This window comes from Papaver somniferum, chromosome 1, assembly GCF_003573695.1.
Source record: "Papaver somniferum cultivar HN1 chromosome 1, ASM357369v1, whole genome shotgun sequence".
In the NCBI taxonomy this organism is placed as follows: domain Eukaryota; kingdom Viridiplantae; phylum Streptophyta; class Magnoliopsida; order Ranunculales; family Papaveraceae; genus Papaver; species Papaver somniferum.
Window position 1 is genome coordinate 229,040,174 of NC_039358.1, and position 22,650 is coordinate 229,062,823.

A 22,650-nucleotide genomic window follows, 5' to 3' on the forward strand; every position below is an offset into this window, starting at 1 on the left:
TAATAGATGAAGCCATTTTTTATCAGAGCAACATCCATTCATATTCCAAAAAAGAAAAATCATGATAGTAGATATGTAAAAATCTAGTTTCAAGGAATTGCGAAATAAAAAGAAAAACGTAGTAAAACAGAAGAGCAGTAATCAGAAAAACTTACAGGGTCATGAACTTATGAAGGCTCTCCATCCATAGCGTCAACAGAGTCAATCATCATGAGATTTACTTTCTTCTCAAATTCTTCAAGCGACACAAAAGGTTCCGGTGGGAGAGTAGCCAAAGGGAAAGGTTCAAGTAAAATTACACCATCCAACTCATTCACAACTTCTAGATTACTTAGAGGAGTAATATCAGTGAAAAACATTAGCATAGCCATCCGAAGAAAAGCTCATTTCAGTAGAGGTATTAAATATGAAACCCGAAGAAGTAAAAACTGTCTGGGCAAAAGACGAACACTAGGATGACCATAAAACGTTTGAGCTACCCGAAATGAAAGCATACTCCATAGGCTTCTTAGACTAACTAATAACCATCAAATCAATAATTCAAGCACCCAATTAAGGACCAAATTAAGTAACTTGCAGAGAAAATGAAATTATTAACAACAGCCATAGATAGATCTTCCCCATTTATAATATCTAATAAGAATAAGTAGAATAATCCCTACAGAAAGTAGGATCTCATCATGCAAAAGAATATCAATTTGCTTATCTTCTCAAAAAATCACTGACCCTCCAAACCAGAACTAAGAAAAAAGAGCAAGAACCATACCCAAAATTAGAAGTAACCACCACTTTCCCAATCAACTTTGTAAATGAATCTCATGATGAATACTCAGTGACCCTATGTCGAAGCCTCCATCAGTTCATGACTAATCTTGTAAAAAATACGAAAAGATTAGATAACAAGGGTTAGAAAGAAATCCAAAAGATATAATCTTTAGCACCAAATCAGACAGAGAAAAAGAAAAACTCTGAAATCATGATATTAAACAAAAGCCCTGGAACAAATTGAAAGAGAAAAATCAATAAACAGGAACAAAAGCAATATGCGGCTATTAAGAAATTAGGTTTTGCATAAGATTGATTTTAAACATTATTTCTGATTTTGAAAAAGAGGTTGAAGGTAAAAAGGATCTAAGTGAACTCGAAATTCATAAGGAATTACTGAAAAAACATAGCAAAATCGCAGAGAATCGAGGAAGAAGATGAAGAAAAGCCCTAGATTGACTTGGTCAGCGTCGCCTGACCAGTCTCCTTGACAATCGCCTGACCACTGATTGTACTTGGGTATGTTTTTCCTAACTCAAGGTTATTACCGGAGGTTAATTACCAAAACTACTTGTTCTTTGCCCTTTCCTTTGGGTGATAGATTCCCAATTCGGTCCAGCTCCTTTCTTTTCTGTGTCTGTTGGATTGAGGATACCCCTTAAACTACTTCTTTTTCATTATTTTTTTTTCATATCGACTGATTAAAAGAAAAAAAAATACTTCCTGGATAGTTGTGGCCTTTTTAACTGATCAACAAATTAAATTAAAATTTTATAGAAAGTATTTAAGGTACATGAACAAGCTCAAGCAGAACAAAAGGGAATCCCAATAAAAGTACCGGGACGAAAAGGCTTACAAGACATAAACAACCAACAAAACACCAACTAGGAAGTACCCCTAGCACCACAAGCTTATGAGCGAGCATTTGGCCCGAATTCTGTGGTTTCTATCTGCTCTAACGAGATTTTTGCGGATGCATACCGTTAACCGTTGGATTGGATGAAGATGAAAATCCGACGGATTTTGGATTGGATGCAGAAGCATTTTTAAAAATCCGTTGGATATCCGCATTCGTTAATTTAAAATACTTATAAGAAAATGTTAAATTATGTATTTTTGATAGCCCACCATTTAGTCGACTTATCTCTTCATCAGTTTCTTCCATCAAACTTTTTGGGCTTGAGCTTGAGACATAAAATTTAGTTATATCCTTCTCTTTTTATTCCTTGATCGGTCATTATTCAAATAATTTTTGTTAGTTTTATTATTTTAGTTTAATATTTTAATTATAAAACAAATTCATTAGACCATCCACATCCAGTCTACCTATTTGTACACCCATCGGATGTTGGATTAGGTACGATGCCGAATTCGAAATCCGTCATCCATTGGATTGGATGAAGATGAGGCAAAAATCGGCCTATACCAGCCCGAGTCCAATTTTGTGTACTCTCTTTTAAAGAGTGTGCACGTAACAAACCAATCACATTTCTCCTTCTTAACCAATAGTTATCCTATTTCATAAATTGATTTTTATTATGTTTTAATTTACGGGCCGTGAGTTATAACCCTAAAGGTGTCACTATCCATACACAAAAACTCCAACAAAACAAATTGTTCACAAAAACCCCATTTAACATAAACTGTCTATATTATCCTTCTAGTTTAAATTAACCAAACAAAAACAAAAATCAACCCCAGATTTAATTTTTATTATATTGACATCAAATACAACAACCCACCACTAATAACTAGCAACACCACCGGCCGCCATCCGCCGCCGACAACCACCACCGATCGCCTCCAACCACCACCGGTCCACCAACACCGCCGCCAACCACCACCGCGCCACCACCACCGCGAATCTAACATGTAGTGGTGGGAAAAAACAAAAGTAAGAGGAGGCGGTGTTGTTGATGGAAAATCAGGACGTAGAAAGAGAAGAAGGTGATGTTGGTGTTGATGGAGGAAACAGAGGTACTGTTGGTGGCAGATCTGGACATAGCGGCTGGTTTGATGGTGGCGAAGCTACTGTTGGTGATAGACCTGAACATAAAAGTAGAAGAAAAGAGAAGGAGGTATTCGTGGAAGAGATGGAGGTGTTGTTGGTGACGGAGCTGGACATAATGACTGGTTTGGTGGTGGCGGAGCTACTGTTGGTGATAGATCTGAACATAAAAGTAAAAGAAAAGACACTGAGGTGTTACTGGAGGATACAAAGGTGTTCGTGGAGGAGATAGAGGTGTTGCTGCTGGTGGTAACGGAGGTGTTGCTGCCGGTGTTCACGGAGCTATTTTTTGCTGCTGGTGGTGGGGAGAAGGAGGCGGAGGAAAGAAGAAAAAAGAAAAGAGAGAAGAAAAAGAAGAAATCAAGATAAAAAGGGTATGTGATAGACGCATTTATGTGTCTAATTTGTCCTCAATGTTTCGTATTGTCAGTACTCGTTTTCTTCCTTATTATGGTGTTTTTTGTGTTTGTAGGTATTTTTTGGAAATAAATATTGTTGGAAAATTCGGCTCGAAAAGTTGCTCGGAGCACCTCCGGAGGACATTTGCTATACGGACCCCCACTTTTGCTATGTGTCACCAACGGCTATGTGTAGCCCATTTGTTATTCGACACCCAAGATGCTGGATAAGGGCTACCATCTTCTACCTTTCAAAACTGATTTTTGGCGGGAAAACTTTGTAGACACACATGCAAATTTAGATTCGAGATTTGAAGGTGTTTTAGAGAGACTCAATGGCTGAAACTTTTTGAGATGATTCAATAGAGCATAACAAACTTAGTACATGCAATTTGAGCAATCAAATTTGGCTGGATATTGTTTCTCAACAAAACATGAGAGGCTAGTTTCCTCAGGTTTTCTGGGAAAGTTTGGGCAGAGATTTACTTGGAGATTTTCATGGGAAAGGCTTTGTTTGGGCTTGTGATGATGAAAAAGGGCTGGTAAGGTCCTTGGAATTGACTAGATTTGTCCGAATAATCAAATGGAAGAAAACAGGAGAGTCCGGGTGCAGTTGAGATATTCACAGGATAGCATGACTGGCCGTGAGTTTGAGATGAGCATTGCTCGAGTTTGGAGGACTTGGGACACTTCATGGAGTGTGCAAGAATATTTTCTGCGTGTTTGGAGTGAGTTAGCCACAATCAGATGCATGAGAAGATAAATAAGGGAAGAAAATATTCCCGAGTTTATGGCTTGACAGAGAGAAGATTTGACACAGTTATGAGGAGATATTTTGTCTTTGTTGAGTATAAAAAAGTTTCCTGGGACTCAGAGAAGGGGTATGGAGAGTTAGGGGAGAAAACACAGGTTTAGAATCGAGTTGCAGACAATCACCATTGCTATAACGAAGAAGAAGAGAATGAACACAAAACAACACATATAGACAATCGCAGAAACCGTTGCCTCTACTTTCAAATTGGATTATCTTTGTAACAATTTCTGTAACACTTAATTCAGTTCGCAACAGTCTGTTAGTGTTTCTTTGTAACAGTGGGTTCTGTAACAATTATAACTGTTACAAACACACTGCTTTATACCTTTTCTCCTTGCAAACACCTTTTTGAGCAATGAAAAATTCATTTGAGTGTGTTTTCACCATGTGGAGCTAGAACCCATCATTGGGACGACGGAGGAAGCTGTATTTCATCCTTGGGGTAATTTAATAAATTTCTTATTTACTTTTTGCACAAATTTTAAATGATTTATGATTTCTATTAATCAATTGTTATCTTGTTAGATAGTGTATGCTTAGTCTTAGATGGTTTAGATACACTATGCTTGTAATTTACAATTGATGTTTTACGAAATCTACTTTGGCAAATAATAGAGTTATTGTTTCTTTTGTTTTGAGCTATAAATGTCTAGGATTAATTTATGAACTCATGAACATGAAAAGCAGTGGAATCCCGAGTCCCGGTCTCTCTTCATCCTGTGACAAAATTTGTATATATATTTTCTTATTTGTAGTATTTTTATTTTATTAAAACTTAAAATCAGTCCAACAAAGTCCGAGTGAACGACAACCTTTCTTACCACTATATAAAATTCGATCAGTATGTTTGGCTTTTTTAAAAGTAATAAAAACTAAATTTACTCATTATTATTTGTCATGGGGTTTTTGTGCCACTTTTTAATCAAATGGTTTTTATTTATTAAAAATAATATGACTGGATTTTTTGTACCACAAGTTTGGTCACCTTGGTGTTTTATGACTAGTTCTGTTTAATTTAGTTAAAATCTAAAAAAGGCAATCATATATTATCCTAACCTAAATTATAATGTTTTTTTTGATAGGCAAAGCCGGACCCAGGTCCCTACCCAAATCCAGCCAGTTGGACTAGCCGCACTGCTAGATCCAACCCCTCCAAACCCCTCTATACTAACTAACTTAAATACAAACCTCTATTACGGTGGGGTTCGAACCCCTGACTTCCTCCTTACTGGAGTTGATGGGATACCACTGAGCTATGCTCTTGGACCCAACCTAAATTATAATGCTTACGAATAAGGAAATAAGTGTTTAGTTTTCGGAACGAGAGATGTGATATTTTTTGGTCCTTCCATCATTCACATCAGTTTATAATTGATCAATCAATTAGAGATCATGTTCCATATGTACAGGACTCCCCTAATTGATCTCTAGTTAAAATTCAGAAGTGATGAGGGATTCATCTAATTCCTCTTAGGGTGGATTTGGATGTAGAATTTTAAAGGTGGAATTTATGGGTCCAGGGGATTTGGTAGAATTACGTTTCCTTCCGTATGTTTGGTTGCCCGAATCCTTGGAATCACGTTTCCTACGGGATTCAGTTTTTCAGCAAATTCTCCATATGGAGTCCGACCCCTCCCCCTAAGATTTGTTAGGAAACTTATCAAGGAATTTATGGACCCATTTTTTTTAAACTCTAAATCCCATATATATGCACTTTTAAGATTTGAGGGTACTGCCAAATGGTATAAAGAGTTTAACAAAAAAAAACTTTATAAATCCTAAGAATTTTAATTGAGTTACCAAATACACAAGAAATATACATGAATCCCAGAATTTGTAATTCCATGGAATTATAAATTTCTGGAAAAGATGAATTCTGCAAACAAACCCATTAATTCTTTTTTCTTTTTGAACGTTTAGGTGTAAGTTTACTTTTGGTTATTGTCCGTTTTATCTCTTAGAAATCGTGGTCCGAAAGTGTTCGAGTGGTACAAGTTAAATACTGGTTTTGATTGATCGGAAGTAGAGATTGGACAACATCAAAGAAGGTATCATGAGATCAGCTTGATGCCTAGATCAATGATTTTGGTTATGAATTGTTTCTAACTGATTATTCTTAGATATTCTAAGAGTAATTCATGATTATGATGTAGAAATATGTAAGGAAAATGACAAAAATACATGTAATACAAGTGATATAAGATTTGTTACTTGATTAGCTAATTCATCGTATATGATTTAGATTGCTAATTGAATATCAAAAAGGTTTGCCAATATCAGTTAGCAAATCACGGATTGAATAAATACCAAATATAGTATTAATCTACACGACTAAACTATAATTCAGGAGAATATTCGATGCAATTGCCTTTTTTCTTTAGACTTTAATTACACTAAAAAATAATTTAGTTAAATGAGAGAACCATCCGTTAATAAGAAATAATGTGATTGGTTTGTTACGTGCACACTCTTTAAAGAAGTGTTCACAAAATTATGCTCACCCCATTGGATGCAGATGTGGCAAAAGTCGGCCTATACCAGCCCATGCTCACCCCTACCATAAACAAGGCAAGGGTTCCAAACACAAAGATCACAAAAACACAAAAACCTCACTTCCATTAGCCTGTGGTGGTTGGAATATAACTTCTTCCGAGATGATAACGAACTGTAAGTGTAAGATCGGACATCCCGCCAAACTGACCTTTGTTACATAACCAGTAAGAAATTGTAAGTTTAATCGTCCCAATGATTCCCAACTTCATCTTGATTTCATTGTCGAAAGCTCGTGTTACCCTCCTTCCATAAGCATCACAAGATCTCAGTTGGTAGGACCTTCAAAACTTCACCTCTGCGACCCACTATGTGCTTATAAGAGTTCAACAGTGTAATCACTAATCACATCGCAAAAGAACCCCAAATCCTCCACCCAGTAGGACAGCGGAGAAGAAGGTGATTAGTGCTCTCACCATCTTGCAGACACATACAACGGTGGTTCATCCATTCGAACCTCCACCCTTTCTTAGTTCTTACACATGTTGTCTAGGGTTGAAATCTTATTTTGACTTGCAGAAACTGACCTTTGTAGGCCACCACTTCGACCACGATTTATTGGCATACACATACCTAACAACATTTACCCGCTGGACTTGCTCCCCCCCCTACAAACTCTGGGATCTTCGTTACGAAGATCCCCATTTGTGTAACTTTCTAACAAGAAGATAAGCTCAGTAAGTTCCTGTTGGATATATAATCCAAACACAGTTCCATATTTTTAGATTAGTATTATTTGTAAAGATTTACTAACAATATGGTCTTAGTAAATTACCTAATATTTTGGATTATTATTGAACGAGTTTACGTGTGGTCTCATAAAGTTAGAAGTGTGAAAGTAGGAACTAGGTAGAGTCCTAGTATTATGGAAGTCCTAGTATTACGGTGGTGTTAGTGGGTTTGCAATTTGTAGCCTATTAAAGGCACCATATATGGTAGTGGAATTCAGGGGAACATTTACAATGTAGATCTTATTCTCCAGAGTGTTTCAATCCCTCTCTCAGTCGTCTCTGTATCAGGATGGAAGTCCCACATTTCCTCGAAGCAATGCGCATTCTTTTTGTTAATTAAGATAGCGTAGCAATCAGCCGCATTCACTCACACCTTAGTACAGGCTGCTGACATCCATATCTGGCGTCGCGATCGAACCCCATTGATATGGGCCTTACTGCGCTTAAATTAAGATTAGATCTCCAATGACATTTATTTTGGCTTTGGTGTAGCTTTTTCTACCGTAGGAAATACCATTAGGTCCTAGTAATAATATATTAGAGAGAATGTAGTCCAATTGACTCAGTCAACTGTCTCTTTGGTCCTTTTTGGGAATATAAATTATTGTTTGGTCATAGAAATTATGGTTTGGTCCTAGGGTGATGTCATGGATGATGTAACTGTCATCTTGTAGTGGCAGAAATACCCTTTTGGATAAGAACCATATATATAGTCAAAAAGTAAGAGAGAATAAATCATTCTCAGATTTACTTTCTCTCTCCTATATTTTCAGATCTAGAATTGCTCTCTCTTTTTCTTGTTTTTCTTCTTCTTGCTAGAAGCTAACAATGGCGTCTCCACTTTTTTTTTTTCTTTTTCTTCCTCCTGCTGCTGTAACAATGGTGATTCGAAGGGTGAAAATCATGTTTTATTTGTTGTTGATGCGGTTGTATATGATGAAAACGATTTACAACGAACTCATCTGCTGTTGTTGTTGAAGAAGATGAGTTTTAGGATTTTTTCTTCTCTGCTGACGATGTGGACGATGAAGATGAGTGCTGCTGATGATGAAGAAAATGAAGATGACGGAGTTCATTTCTGGAATGAACTGGTTTGTGATGAATATTTTTGATGTTTTTTCGTCTGTTTTTGTTGCTGCTGATGATGGAGACGATGAAGATGAATGCTGCTGAAGATGAAGATGAGGAGTTCATTTCTGGAATGAACTGGTTTGTGATGTAGACGATGAAGATGAAGACGAACGCATCTTCTGCTACTGTTGTTGCTGTCAAAGATATATCTGCTGCTGTTGAAGATTTAATTAGGTTTTTGTTTTTCTTGATGTTTGCTGCGATTGGTGATGATGATGAAGATGAAGACGAATTCAAGATAGATCTGCTGTTGTTGAAGATTTAATTAGGTTTTTTGGTTTTCTTGTTGTTGCTGCGATTAGAGATTATGATGAAGATGAACTCGTCAAACCCTAGAAATTTGCTGCTGCTGTTGAAGATGAATTTTTTTATGGAGTTCATTTCTGGCATGAACTCTGTTTTTTTAGGTTTTTATATGGAGTTCATTTCTGGAATGAACTCTGGTTTTTCTTGGTTTTTATATGGAGTTCATTTCTGGAATGAACTATGTTTTTTTTAGGTTTTTATATGGAGTTCATTTCTGGAATGAACTCTGGTTTTTTTAGGTTTTTATATGGAGTTCATTTCTGAATGAACTCTGGTTTTTTAGGTTTTTTATGGAGTTCATTTCTGGAATGAACTCTGGTTTTTTTAGGTTTTCATATGGAGTTCATTTCTGGAATGAACTCTGGTTTTTTAGGTTTTTATATGCAGTTCATTTCTGGAATGAACTTTAGTTTATATAGATGATTTCTGAAAAAATAAGTAAAAATTAACATGAGTTCATTTTGACGAATGAACTGCTACAAAAAATAAGTAAAAATTAACACGGAAGGGTACTTTTGTCCATTTAATATTTTTAAATAATTATGGACCAAACAGTAAAGGCGTTTGACCAAAGGACTAAATTGACATGAGCCCACCTAAAAAAGGACCAAACGATATTTTTCCCTTTTCTACCTTACGGTTGTCTCCTCAGTTTAGCAATCTTATTATATTTTGGGGAATTCCGAGTCCTAATGCCGTACGTCGTTTCTGTTTATAGTGTTTCATACAAAGTGTTATAAATATAAAATACTCCTTCACTCTCAATTGATCTTCTCCCCTATTTAATCAATACAATACGTTTAGTTTCACACTTTTATTTTGCAACTTTTTAATTGTCTACAGGCATGGATCAGAAACTAAGAGAAACTGTGAAAGAATCAAAGGCAAACTTACCAGAAACTAATAACAAAAGCACAACCAATTCATTTATGAAACTAGTTAAAGATATCTGGTTAAAAGAGTCGAAGAACAAGAATTTTGCATTCTCTCCATTCTCGTTTGAAGCTGCTTTAGGTTTACTAGCTTCTGGAGCAAGTGGCGAAACCTTAAAACAGATATTAGGCGTCCTAAACTGTGAAAGCCTCGACCATCTGAATTCTATTAATTCTCATCTCATCGAGTACATGTCGGGCAAAACACAAACCAGACCTAAACTGGCTTTCGTTGGCGGTGCTTGGATTGATAAATCGTCTCCTATTAAACCTTCATTAAAAGAAGTTGCGCATGCTATTTACAAAGCGGAAGCCGAGTCTGTGGATTTCCCGAACAAGGTACGCATGCAAGTCTTTATAATCCCGTTCTTGGTTTCGTTTTTGTTTTCCTTTTTCTGTTAGTTTAATGCCATTGTAACGATATTTAATGTTGGTTAGAGCAAAGAGGTGTTGAACAAGGTGAACGCATGGGCTGAAAAGGAAACAAATGGATTAATTCAATATCTTATTCCAGATGATGGATCAGTCAATGAGCATACAAAGTTTATATTGGTGAATGTATTCTATTTGGATTGACTTTGGAATGTATATGTTCGATTTGAACCATCTCTAACCAAGTTGTCAAAGTTCTATCTCCTAGAAAGAAGACAATCAGTATGCGTTCCCTTCTTATCAGAAAAGAAATACGTACACGTTCCCTTCATGTCATCGCGAGCGGATCAATATCTTAGTTTCCATGACAGCTTTAAAGTACTTCGACTCCCATTCCAACGGGATTTGAAAATCCATCCTCATTTTTCTATGTATATAATTTTATCCAAGCAGCACAATGGGCTCGGTGAACTTATAGAAAAGGTGAGCTCTGATCCTGCTGTCTTTCTGGATCAATATCTCCCAGTTTGTAGTATGGTTCCAACAGGAGAATTCAAGATTCCAAGTTCGAAATTTGTTTTGATTTCGAAGCAAAAAGAGTTCTAAAGAAAATTGGACTAGTTTTGCCTTTTGATGAATCCAAGGCAGAGCTGACTGAGATGGTGAACACTAAAAGTAAGCTTCATGTTGAGAAAGTTTTTCACAAGTTGTTTGTCGCAATTGACGAAGAAGGAACTGAAGCTACTGGTGTTTTAGGGGGAATCCAGCAACGCATACAACATTCTCATGCACCTCCTATCGATTTTGTGGCAGATCATCCTTTCATGTTCATTGTAAGAGATGAGGAAAGTGGTACAGTGAAGTTCTTGGGACATGTCCTGAATCCTTCATTATACTAGTTTAAATCTCTTTCAGGTGTCACTTAATAATTTAAAATATTTTTGTTCTTCTTTGAATATATTCAGAGGTTTTGAATTTTTATTAAAATTTAATGCAATTCCCACTTTATTACCATTACATTATCTTCTTTTCTTTTGCGCCAAAACTTACCGGTTGAGAATAAAAGAAAGAAAGAAACAAACAAAGAAGAAAAAACTTAAAGGACATACAATTATGTTACATGCGTTTCTTTTAGCCCTAGATCAACCTAAATGCTTTGAAAACCTTTTTGAAACCTTCCTTGTAAAGTTTAGGCTTCAACACCTCTGGTTTCCAAAGTATAATACAAAATGCGATACCCAGACATGCGGGGGTGACAGTAATTACTGTGACAAGAAAAACGTAAGCTAAACGTTGTTTTGCCTGTAACTTCGGAAAACAAAATAATCAATGAAAAGTTCACAAAATGCCACTGAAATTATAACTTATAACTACAAAAAAAGTTTTGTTATCTTGTGCATGGATGCATAAGATAAGAGCCAATCATTGACATTGGAAATGATAAAAAATAATTAAAAAATATGAGAGATAATGTTTATTGCATTGGAGAAGGTAAAGTTTGCACTTGTATAGAGAAAAAAATCAAAAAACCCATAAACGCTTACCTTCTCCAATGCAAGAAAACATTATCTCTCATATTTTTTTATTGTTTTTTATCATTTCCAATGCCAATGATTGATTCTTATCTTGTGCATGATGCACAAGATAACAAAACCAATTTTTTTTTATGAAAGGCTTAATATCTTTCTCGGCTTCATGCAGTTTAATTAGGATTCTAATCACCTCGGCTCATTGTGAGAAACAGAATTTCCCAAGCCTTCTTCGCCCCTTACTACACCACTCGGAGATCACCATACGTCTCAGCTCCTTCATTGGGGTTGTGAATTTGTCAGTTGATGGTTTCGGGTCACTGGACCGTTACATTGTTCTGTCAACTAGGGTACATTGTCAAACCGTTAGCTTAACAAAACTACCGTTAGCTTAATCTATATCTGGTAACACCCTTGACCAATGCCGACTTGGACCCTTGATCTAACCAGCATCTTCCCTATTGATATGGGGTTTAAAGACTCTAATGACCGTTTTTGCTAGTTTATGGAAGTTTTCTGCAGAGTCCTGCATATTTCAAGTCTAGTTTTCTTATTGATTAAGATGTTTTTTTTGAAATACTTATTGATTAAGTAATTTTCTTAATTAAGATTTTTTTGTTTTTTTTGAAATACTTATTGTTAAGTAGTTTTCTTATTGATTAAGATTTTTTCTTGAAATACTTATTGGTTAAGATATCCTCATGCTCGTGTCTCTAATTTTAGGGGTTTTGCGTATGTTGTAACTTTTACAAGCTTATTATAAATAAAAATGCTCCTTCTCCCAATTGTGTGTTCTCTTGTTCTCCCTTGCTTTGTTCGTTCCACAACATCACGCTTACTTGTGCCATTTTTTCTTTTATATATTGCTCTTGGTTGTCTTAGTATCAGTGTCATAATGTCTACTGCAAAAAATTCAAGTATAAAATTAATCCAAGATGTCTGGTAAAACGAATCAAAGAATAAGAATTTTGTATTCTCTCCACTCTCAATCGACAACACACTAGGTTTACTAGCTTCTGGAGCAAGTGGTGATACCCTGGCACAGATTTTAGGCTTTCTCAACTCTGAAAGATTCGATCATCTTAATTCTGTTAATTCTAAACTCATCAGCGTGTTGGAAAAAACACAAACCGGACCTGAACTGTCTTTCGTTAGCGGTGTTTGGGTCAGCTCCTCACTGAAACTTTCATTCCAAGAAGTTGCTCGTGCAGTTTACAAAGCGGAAGCAGAAACGTCAGATTTCGCAAACAAGGTATGCAAATCCTTATATTCTTGATCTTTGTTTTGTGTTTTGTTTGTTTGTTTATGTTCTTTTTCTTTGTTCCCGCCTGTTAACGATTTAATGTTGGTTAGAGCAAAGAAGTGCGGATGGAGGTGAACAAATGGGCTGAAAAGGAAACCAATGGATTAATTAAAGATCTTCTTCCTGTTAATGCAGTCAATGAATTTATAAAACTTATATTAGCGAATTCACTCTATTTTAAAGGATCTTGGAACCGTGATCAGTTTGATCCACTACTAACTAAGATGTCCAACTTCTATCTCCTCGACGGGGAACAACCTTTTTTTTCTTTGATGACAGGAAAACAATCGGTACATTTTCCCTTCATGTCAGCGCCAGAAGATCAGTATATTGGCTGTTATGATAGCTTTAAAGTACTGCGACTCCCATACAAAAGGGGTTGGGCAACCTCTCCACATTTTTCTATGTACATAATCTTACCCGAGCAATACGATGGGCTCGGTGAACTAATAAAAAAAGTGAGCTCCGACCCTACCTTTCTAGAACAATATCTCCCGGTTCATAAGATTCCAACAAAAGAATGCAAGATTTCCAAGTTCAAAATTTGTTTTGATTTTGAAGCAACAAGAGTTCTACAGAAAGTAGGACTGGTTTTGCCTTTTGATGATTCAAAGGCAGAGCTGACTGAAATGCTGAATACTGATCAGATGGTTAATACAGAAAATAAGCTTTATGTTTCTGAAGTTTACCACAAGTGTTTCGTTGAAATTGATGAAGAAGGAACTGTAGCTGCTTCTTCCACTGCTTCGATGATGATGGCCGGTTGTGCTAGTTCACCTCCTCCTCCCGTCAAGTTTGTGGCAGATCATCCTTTCATGTTCATTATAAGAGAGGAGGAAAGTGGTGCAGTGTTGTTCATGGGACACATCCTTAATCCTTATCAAACTAGTCTACTTGTCTCTGAAGTCTTACTAAATGGTTTATAATTCTTTGTTATCTTCTTTGAATTTATAACAATTCACTCCAGAATTTTTTTAATTTGATGAACCATTTTAATACAAATTTAAGGATATTCCCACTTTATTACTTATATTTTCTTTTGTCATACAACATTTCTGTAAATTTATGAGTCCCGGCATGGTGTAAATAACTATGTACCACCAGTAATATAACCAGTAAATAAAATATTGGCATTTTGTGATTCACACAATGTTATGTGCCAAAGGTTTTGAATAGTTTTCTAAAATGTTGGCTTTAGAAAGAAATTTGTATGACAAATAAACCGATCATACATTAGAAGAGTAGATTATGACCTGTTTGAGCAATACTTCATATGTTTTCCTAACAAGGAGGTGGTAAAGCATGAGTCCATTTTGTGCACACTCCCTTAAAGAGTGTGCCCGGAGCAAAGCTATCCTTTTGGATGTTTCATAACTAACTTTTCCTATTTAATAAAATTGATTTTTATTTGATATAAATTTAATTTTAATTTTAAAAATGGAAAAGGAAAAATATGCGTTATAACTAACATCCCTAATTTATGGTGATTTAGGAGAAGGAAATATATGGTTGTTAACTATTTTAATGAGAATATTTAATTTTATCGGAAAATAATTCTTAGTTTCAGCTGATCATGTATATTTTTATATAGATTAAAATTTTGATCATGAGCTGATCATCGTTCTATAGCATAAACTAAAGTTACCATTGATACCGCCAGTGTGCCAAACCAAAGTATTGTTATTAGTTTTATTATTGAAGTTTTTGAATTTCATTTAGTAAGATAAAGAATCAGAGTTCGTGCCCATTATAGGGATTGTTCTCAGAGTTCGCAAAATTTTTGACCATGTATATCTTCAATTACGCATATTCTTAACATGGAGTTTCCATATTTCAATCACTCATTGCGGATGAGTCCATACGTAGAAACATTAGCATCTCGCTATTAACGATGTTTTATATTTGTATCATTGATTTCTGTTGATGTTTCCATATTTTTATCCTTAGATTGTTGCTGAAATCTTACCTTACTTGCGAAGAATTCAAGATATTGGCGAAATGTTGAAGAAGAATGGAGGCAGAGATGATGAAGATGAATGGAGGTATAGATGATGCAGAAGAATGGAGGACATAGTATTAAATTTCCCACATGCCACATGCCCATGGAGCCTTTGGAGCTTAGTCTAGTGCCTAAAATTTCCGCGAGGCACTCGCTCGCCTAAGGCGCAAGTGTGGAAAGTATAGTATAAAATTTGGTTCCTCGGCGCTGGACCTGCGCTTAGTAGGCTTTTGGCGCCTAGGCGCTCCGGGCGCTCGCCTTTTACAACATAGCACAAAATGATACACGGATGAACATGGCTTCCAAAATAAACACCACGAGGATTAACAATAAGTCCTTATCGTCTTGTTGATACATCAGTAATATTACTTCAAATGGGAGGATATACTTACTGTTGATGTCAACAGTAATACTACTATGATGACGAATTCTCAACATCAAGCTTTTCTTAACAAATTCATCATCAGTTTTTGTTAACAAATCAAGAATTTCAGTTTTTGAGGAATCTTATATTTTAGGTATTACTAGAGTTTCATCACAGCCTGGTACACCTAATTTTTTTGGTAATGTAGAGATTAGAGGGAACGTGAACTCTTTCTGTAGTTTTGGAACCACTCTTTATTTGTACCTTTCCCATGGATATTTTTTAAGGGCCTTATTAAGTGTTTGGCTAAGGTGTAAACCATGTTTATTGACTAAGTTGTCCTCGTGTCTCAAATTTAGGTTTCTACGTCCTTTCCAAATTTGGTGTCTTCCTCCTTATTTTTTGTTTCACACGAATACTATAAATAAGAAGAGTTTTGCTTCATTAGTCTCACAACCCGCGATTCTTATTAATTTTTTTTTTTCTTGGCAATCTCCGTTTAGCTTATTTACTTGCTCTAGGTTTTATTATTATTAGTGTTAGATTTTGTGTTGATCATAGGCGGCATGGATCATCAAATACTAAAGCTTCCAAACGAGTCGAAGAACAAGAATGTTGCATTCTCCCCGTTCTTGGACGAAAGCCATCCTTCAAAGAGGGTGAATCCTAGCATGAATTCAAAGAGGGTGAATTCTAGCATGAAACTCGTTAAAGACTTGTGGTTAGAGGAGTCACAGAACAAGAATTTTGCATTCTCTCCGTTCTCGATTGACAGTGCTCTAGGTCTACTAGCTACCACAGCAAGTGGCGAAACCTTAAATCAGTTATTACAGTTCCTCAATTGTGAAGACCCCACTGTTCTAAGTTCTAGTCATGCTGAACTCATCAACATGTTGGGCAAACCACAAACCGAACCTAAACTGTCTTTTGTTGGCGGTGTTTGGATTGAGAAATCATTTCCTGCTATTAAACCTTCGTTCCAAGAAATTGCTCGTGCAGTTTATAAAGCGGAAACCGAAACTGTGGATTTCAAAAATCAGGTACGAAAATCTTTATATTTCTAGTTCTTTGTTTTGTGTTTTTTTCTGTTTGTTTTATGTTCTGTTAGTAACTATTTAATGCACGGTCGTTAGAGCAACGAAGTGCTGAAGAAGGTGAACACATGGGCTGAAAAGGAAACCAATGGGTTAATTCAAAATCTCCTTCCGGATGTTGCAGTCAATGAGGGCACAAAGTTTATATTGGCGAATGCACTCTATTTCAAAGGATCTTGGGACCGAATAAAACAATTTGATCGAAAGCTGACCGAGATATCGAAGTTCAATCTTCTCGACAGAAAAGAACCAGTACAGGTTCCCTTCATGTCATCGAGGGGAGATCAATATATTAGTTGTCATAATAACTTCAAAGTACTGCGACTCCCGTATAAAAGTGATAGGAAACTCGCTTCAGATATTACTAGGGATTGGAAAGTCCCTCCACATTTTTCTATGTATATAATTTTACCGAATCAACGCGATGGGCTCGGAGAACTTATAGAAAAGGTGAGCTCGGATCCTGCTTTTCTTCATCAGTATCTCCCGGTGGATACGGTTCCAACAAGAGTATGCAAGATTCCCAAGTTCAAAATTTCTTTTGATTTTGAAGCAAAAAGAGTTCTAAAGAAAGTAGGACTCGTTTTACCTTTTGATGAATCAAAGTCGGAGCTGACTGAGATGCTGAATACCGATGAATCGAAGGCAGAGCTGACTGGGAAGGTGAATGCTGGAAGTAAGCTTCATGTTACAGCGGTTTTTCATAAGTGTTTTGTTGAAATTGATGAAGAAGGAACTGAAGCTGCTGCTTCTACTGCTGTTTTAATGGGAATGCAGCAATGCCGACAGGGTCCTCATGCACCTCCTCCTCCTCCTCCTGTCGATTTTGTGGCAGATCATCCTTTCATGTTCATTATAAGAGAGGAGAAAAGTGGTGCAGTGTTGTTCATGGGGCATGTCCTTAATCCTTTATCAAACTAATCTACGTGTTTCTCAAGTGTAACTAATTAGCTTAGATATCTCTTGTTCTTCTTTGATTTTAAGAGGAATAGTCTAGAGATTTTGATGAATTATTTTTAGTAGAAATCTAGGCGATTCCGACTTTTTTACTATCTTGTTATCTGTAAACCCATAGTACGTAGATTAACCGAAAGCCTCATTCCTACATGTAATTGCACCCTTATAAATAATAATTCTGAGGTAGGTTTAGTTTTTCAATTTCCGGCAATCTCCGTTTACTTGCTCTAGCCACTAGGTGTTCTTAATCACCGTCAGATTTTTCTTTTTGTGACCATAGTCATAATCATAGACATTAAGTATCAGCACCTAAAATTAAACCCTCTTTCAAAGAGCATCAATCCTAGCAAGAAACTCGTCAAACATGTGTGGTTAGACGAATCGAAGAACAAGAATTTTGTATTCTCTCCTTTCTCAATCAGCAATGCGCTAGGTTTACTAGCTTGTGGAGCGAGTGGTGAAACATCAAAACAGATACTAAGCTTCCTCGACTATGAAAGCCTCGAACATCTCAATTATGTTAATTCTAACCTCATCGGCATGTTGGGGAAGACACAAACCGGACCTAAACTTTCTTTCGTCAATCGTGTCCTATTAAACTTTCATTCCAGGAACTTGCGCATCAAGTTTACAAAGCGGAAGCTGAAACTGTGGATTTCACAAATGAGGTCCGCACTATATTGTAGATCTTCGTTCTTTGTTTTGTGTTTTTTCTGTTTGTTTTATGTTCTATGTTTTATTTGTTTGGCCGTTGTAACGATTCAAAGTACGGAATTCAGAGCAAGAAGTGATGAAGATGGTAAATGCATGGGCTGAAGAGGAAACCAATGGATTGATTCAAAACCTCCTAATGAATGCACGCAATTTATATCGTAGAATGCACTCTATTTCGAATGATGTTGGGAGGAATATGATCAATTTGAACCATCACCAACTCAGATATCAAAGTTCTATCTCCTCAACGAAAAAACAATCAGTTGACGTTCCCATCATGTCATCGTTGCTTTAAAGTACTCCGGATCATTTTTCTATGTACATCATTTTACCCGAGGAACGGGATGGGCTAGTTGAACTTATAGAAAAGGCGAGTTCTAATCCTGCCTATTTGGATCAACATCTCCCAATTCGTAGGGTTCCAACAAGAGAATTCAAGATTCCCAAGTTCAAAGTTTATTTTGATTTTGAAGCAAAAAGAGTTTTAGAGAATGCAGGAGTAGTTTTACCTTTTGATGAATGGAAGGCAGAGCTGGCTGAGATGCTGAATATCGAGATGGTAAACGGGAAGACTTATGCTTCAGGAGTTTTTCACAAGTGTTCTGTAGAAATTGATGAATAAGGAACTGTAGCTGCTGCTTCTACTTCTGTTGTTTCTGAGGCTAACTGCATGAGTCCTCCTCGTGGATCTCGTCCACCTTGTCATGTCGATTTTGTGGCATATCATCCTTTCATGTTCCTTATAAGAGAGGAGGAAACTGGTGCAGTGTTTGTTCATGGGACATATCCTTAATCCTTTATCAAACTAGTCTATGTGTCTCTCCAATGTCACTAAATAGTTTAGAATATCTTGTTCTTTTGTTCTTTTTAATTCAGTGGTTTTGATTTTGATGAATGATTTCAAATAGAAATTTCTGGCGATTCCCACTTTGTTGCCATTATGTTATCTGTTTTCTTTTGCCATTATGATCAATTCTTCTTTATATAAAGGGGAATGATTATGCTGATGTGTCGCTACCAAAATCAATTTCGAGTTATCTGAAGATATAGAGTGCCATGTGGCAGAATTGTCAGCAAGTAACTGTACAAAAAGGAAAGGATACGTCTTTTGGTCATCGACACATTGTCAGCCAAACGACTGTTTGGAGAATAAATGAGAAGATAGGTTTCCCGTACACGATTTTAGGCTTTACCGCCACGACTCTTCACTTGCATAAATACTTACAGAAAACACACCACTTGATCAAAGTGTTACCATCCAACAAACCCCTCTTCTTGGAGATCTTCTAAAAGTCGCATAAATCTTTTTCCATGGTGCAAGGATACAGGTCCTCCAGTACCATGGTGGTAGTTAGTTGGCTTCTGATGAGTTGATTCGTCAAATAAAGAGATGGAAATTAAAGAATGGTGGTTGAATTGATTCGTCAAATAAATTGATGGAAATTGAAGAATGGTAGTTGAAGAAAAAGATGACACTTTCAAATTAGCCTTCATGCACCAGTTCTTTTGAAGCGATGATACTCAACACGACCATTTTAAGCCATCAACGAAGAGGTACAAGTTAAACGATTCTTCGCTTTTAAAACCCTACATTTATCCACGATACAATTTCTCGATATCGTCGAGAAAAACTTTAATATTTAATGGCAACAGATTTAGGCAGAGAACAACAAATTTCATTGCAACTTCGTGTTCAAAGTTCTGAGAACCTATAGTGTGCGCTTATGCAATCAATCCTCTACGATTTGTAAGTTTTAATCCGTGCATACGAGTAAGTATCTTATTCCCAATTCTCTTTTTTCCCATCATCGGTAATAACCTTATATTCCCAGTTGTCTTATCTTTCTCTTATTTAGGGTTTAATTAACTACGGGGAGTTCCAAAAGATCGAGAATATCTCGAAACGTATGCTTTGGCTAACTAGCATGTACTTTACGAATGGGAAACCATGAAACCGGTAGTTTTCCTAAGCAATTATGGTTGCATGTTGATGCCAGTTTCTGCGACCTATGTTGTTTCTGAGACATATAGTACATTTTTGTTACTTTTCTTCCCCGGGCCTTTCTGGAGCAGTTTCGTAGAGTTGCCGACTTCTATTCGCACCATTTGGTTTTGATTCGTGCCTCATGTATATGGGGTTACCATGTTGTTCACCAGAAACTATTGCTATGGTTTTAGACCTTTATACGTATATTTGTGTTAAGTTTTTCCAAGCTTTTCCGAATTTTTGATTGCAGACTATTAATTGTTTGGTCAACATAATACTTCTAATTTTCGTAGATCGACTCTGCACCTTGGTGGTAAACTATTGAACTCTAAACGTCCACGTGGGAGATGGCATACGCACTTTCTATTGGTGATGTTGTTAAAGTTGAAAATGAAGAAAACTTCCGAAGTGCTATCCATTTGCAGGCTTCGAACTATGAGGATGGTATTGGTTATGTGGAAATTGTGAACCAAAAGAGAAATAATTTGATGCTTAAAAGGTTTCCCTTAGAGTCACACTTGGTTCAGATGAAGACATTGAATTTATCAAGCTCGAAGCTGCAATAAATTGTGAAGACCAAAGACCAGCAGCCAGCATGTATATATGCTTATTTTTGCGGCCTTTATAATTTTGTTTTTTGAAGCAAACTATGTTCTTCTTTTGATTTGTATTTTTGTTTGTTTAAGAAAATTATGATTTTCGTGCAGAAACTTAAAAAGATTGCTGATTACAAAAGAACGTTCATCAAGCATGTAACACCCCGGATTTCGGGCCTGGATTTCAACCCAAACCCAAAACCCAAAATTCGAAATGCTACCTTAAATATCAGGCCCTGACTTCCACACTTGGCCCAAGTCCAAACGACTAATTCTTTGTTTCATCTTTATTTATGTTTAATTCAGAAATTCTGTTGCAGCGGATACATAAAAATTCTTTTCGGAACATCTAACCGTTAATTTGACGTGATTTTTAATTTACATGAACCCTAAAGAAATATACTTTATCAGAAAAATTAATTTCACCGTTAAAAATTCCAGATTAAATCCAAAATCATTACATTTTTAAGAAAGATTCATAAAACAGAAACTGACGCCAGGTCACTCAAATAATTTTACCGAGACCAATACGAATCCATAAATTATTATAATTATATATTCTGAATCCTAACTTATCGCCTTTCCAGTAATAAAATTTCTAGGATTTTTAGTTTATCTTAAATACCTTTTGACCATAGTCAAACGAGTAGTTGACCAGTACTGCAGAAACGCACAACAGTGACGATTTGTTTTAGAAAAATCATATCAATTCACTCACAACTTCAAATTAGCTTTGACCTACCATGATGAAAAGATAAAAGAACCATCTTTGAGTTTTCAGTAGACTCTAAAGGCTAAAACATGACATAGAATATTTAAAAAAAATAGACAACTTCAGTAAAATTGAATCTGACAGAAAACGTCTGATCCTTGTACAGTGAAAACAATTGATTTAAAAATACTTATGGAACTCAGAAAATTATGAAATTTTTATATAATAATTATGATAGACAGTCAAACTGACATTGATTTTTACATGTAACATAAAAAAATGAGACAAAAACGTATTATATAATAATTATGATAGACAGTCAAACTGACATGATCCAGAAATTTCCATTATTCAATCAAATAGAGTAGTCTAAACAAAACATTATTTTCATTGGTTATACGTTAACCCAATAATATCTAAAGTTTTAATAACCAATAAATAACTAATTAAATCATCTAAAAGAGTTGATGATATTTTATTACAATTCTCAAACATAAATCCTATGCAAACTACTACTAATAACACCAAAACCGATCTCTACGCTTTTCCGCCATTAGCTCCTTGTGGTGCCATAAAATCTGGAATTTTTTTGTCATTAAACGACGTGAGTTGTGACACCCAGTAGGAAAAGAAGCAACAAAATATTTTATCAAACATTTTCAATTCTTTTTAAAACAACTAACATGATTATTAGCATCACAACCACATGGAAACACCACATCCATAAGAACAATCAAATCCGCTCGCCCCAGGGAGCCCCACGTGGGTTTAGGGAACAAAACCATTCCCAAGGATATCTCGTATCCCATCAAAGTTGTTTTTAAGAATCACAATCTATGGACCGCAGCCCAACATACATAATCATACTCACAACATCGATTATCATTCATATATGAATCAAAACTTACAAAATAAAATTAATTAAAAGAAACTTAAATAAAAAGAAGGTTTTTGATTGTGTTGCGCCTACCTCAAACGCTAGCAATAATCCTTAGTAAGAACAGTAATGAGATCAATAATCAACTAATATCAAGGCCGCTCCAATTCTACGAACTAATCACCGCCGTATTATTTTTTTTTTGTTTCGTCTGGCTAGGAATAACAATGAGATGGAGAAACAAAGGTGCGGCTTGGTTTTTATCTCTTTTTTTTTTATTTTTATATTCATGCCCTAAACCTAACAGGAAACTAATTTAACCTAATTAAACTCTTCTCCTGATCGGCACCAAGTTGAGTATACATGGCCCAAATTCAAATTGGGCCCAATTAGCCAAACAACCTACTCACTATTGTTGGGCCCTCTTATATGAACTAAACACCTACTATTAATATTGTTGGGCCCTCTTATATGAAACTAAACATCTACTAGTTAATGTCAAGTTTCTTTC

At 36.0% G+C, this 22,650-nt stretch overlaps 4 protein-coding genes across 4 annotated transcripts; all 4 read left to right on the plus strand.

The window, feature by feature from the left end:
- The first annotated feature begins 2,681 nt into the window (after positions 1-2,681).
- LOC113271657 (serpin-Z2A-like) lies at positions 2,682-10,906 on the plus strand. Its single transcript, XM_026521556.1, has 4 exons — positions 2,682-2,802; positions 9,547-9,974; positions 10,074-10,193; positions 10,541-10,906. The coding sequence occupies exons 1-4, from the start codon at positions 2,682-2,684 to the stop codon at positions 10,904-10,906; spliced, it is 1,035 nt and encodes a 344-aa protein (XP_026377341.1).
- A 1,479-nt stretch (positions 10,907-12,385) lies between these two features.
- Positions 12,386-13,797, plus strand: LOC113338024 (serpin-ZX-like). Its single transcript, XM_026583551.1, has 2 exons — positions 12,386-12,788; positions 12,890-13,797. Exon 2 carries the CDS (start codon positions 12,905-12,907, stop codon positions 13,763-13,765), a length of 861 nt encoding a protein of 286 aa, XP_026439336.1. The 5' UTR covers positions 12,386-12,788; positions 12,890-12,904; the 3' UTR covers positions 13,766-13,797.
- A 1,971-nt stretch (positions 13,798-15,768) lies between these two features.
- LOC113271665 (serpin-Z1B-like) lies at positions 15,769-17,217 on the plus strand. Its single transcript, XM_026521565.1, has 2 exons — positions 15,769-16,242; positions 16,336-17,217. Exons 1-2 carry the CDS (start codon positions 15,769-15,771, stop codon positions 17,215-17,217), a joined length of 1,356 nt encoding a protein of 451 aa, XP_026377350.1.
- Positions 17,218-18,283: 1,066 nt separating this feature from the next.
- On the plus strand, positions 18,284-18,589 carry LOC113271674 (serpin-ZX-like). The gene has a single exon (XM_026521575.1). The coding sequence runs from the start codon at positions 18,284-18,286 to the stop codon at positions 18,587-18,589; it is 306 nt and encodes a 101-aa protein (XP_026377360.1).
- The last annotated feature ends 4,061 nt before the right edge of the window (positions 18,590-22,650 follow it).

Coding starts and splice junctions, on each gene's coding strand:
- LOC113271674 (XM_026521575.1), top strand. CDS start 18,284: ATGTACATCATTTTACCCGAGGAACGGGATGGGCTAGTTGAACTTATA.
- LOC113271665 (XM_026521565.1), top strand. CDS start 15,769: ATGGATCATCAAATACTAAAGCTTCCAAACGAGTCGAAGAACAAGAAT. Junction 16,243..16,335: donor CTGTGGATTTCAAAAATCAG/GTACGAAAATCT, acceptor CACGGTCGTTAG/AGCAACGAAGTGCTGAAGAA.
- LOC113271657 (XM_026521556.1), top strand. CDS start 2,682: ATGGAAAATCAGGACGTAGAAAGAGAAGAAGGTGATGTTGGTGTTGAT. Junction 9,975..10,073: donor CTGTGGATTTCCCGAACAAG/GTACGCATGCAA, acceptor AATGTTGGTTAG/AGCAAAGAGGTGTTGAACAA. Junction 10,194..10,540: donor CAAAGTTTATATTGGTGAAT/GTATTCTATTTG, acceptor CCCAGTTTGTAG/TATGGTTCCAACAGGAGAAT.
- LOC113338024 (XM_026583551.1), top strand. CDS start 12,905: ATGGAGGTGAACAAATGGGCTGAAAAGGAAACCAATGGATTAATTAAA.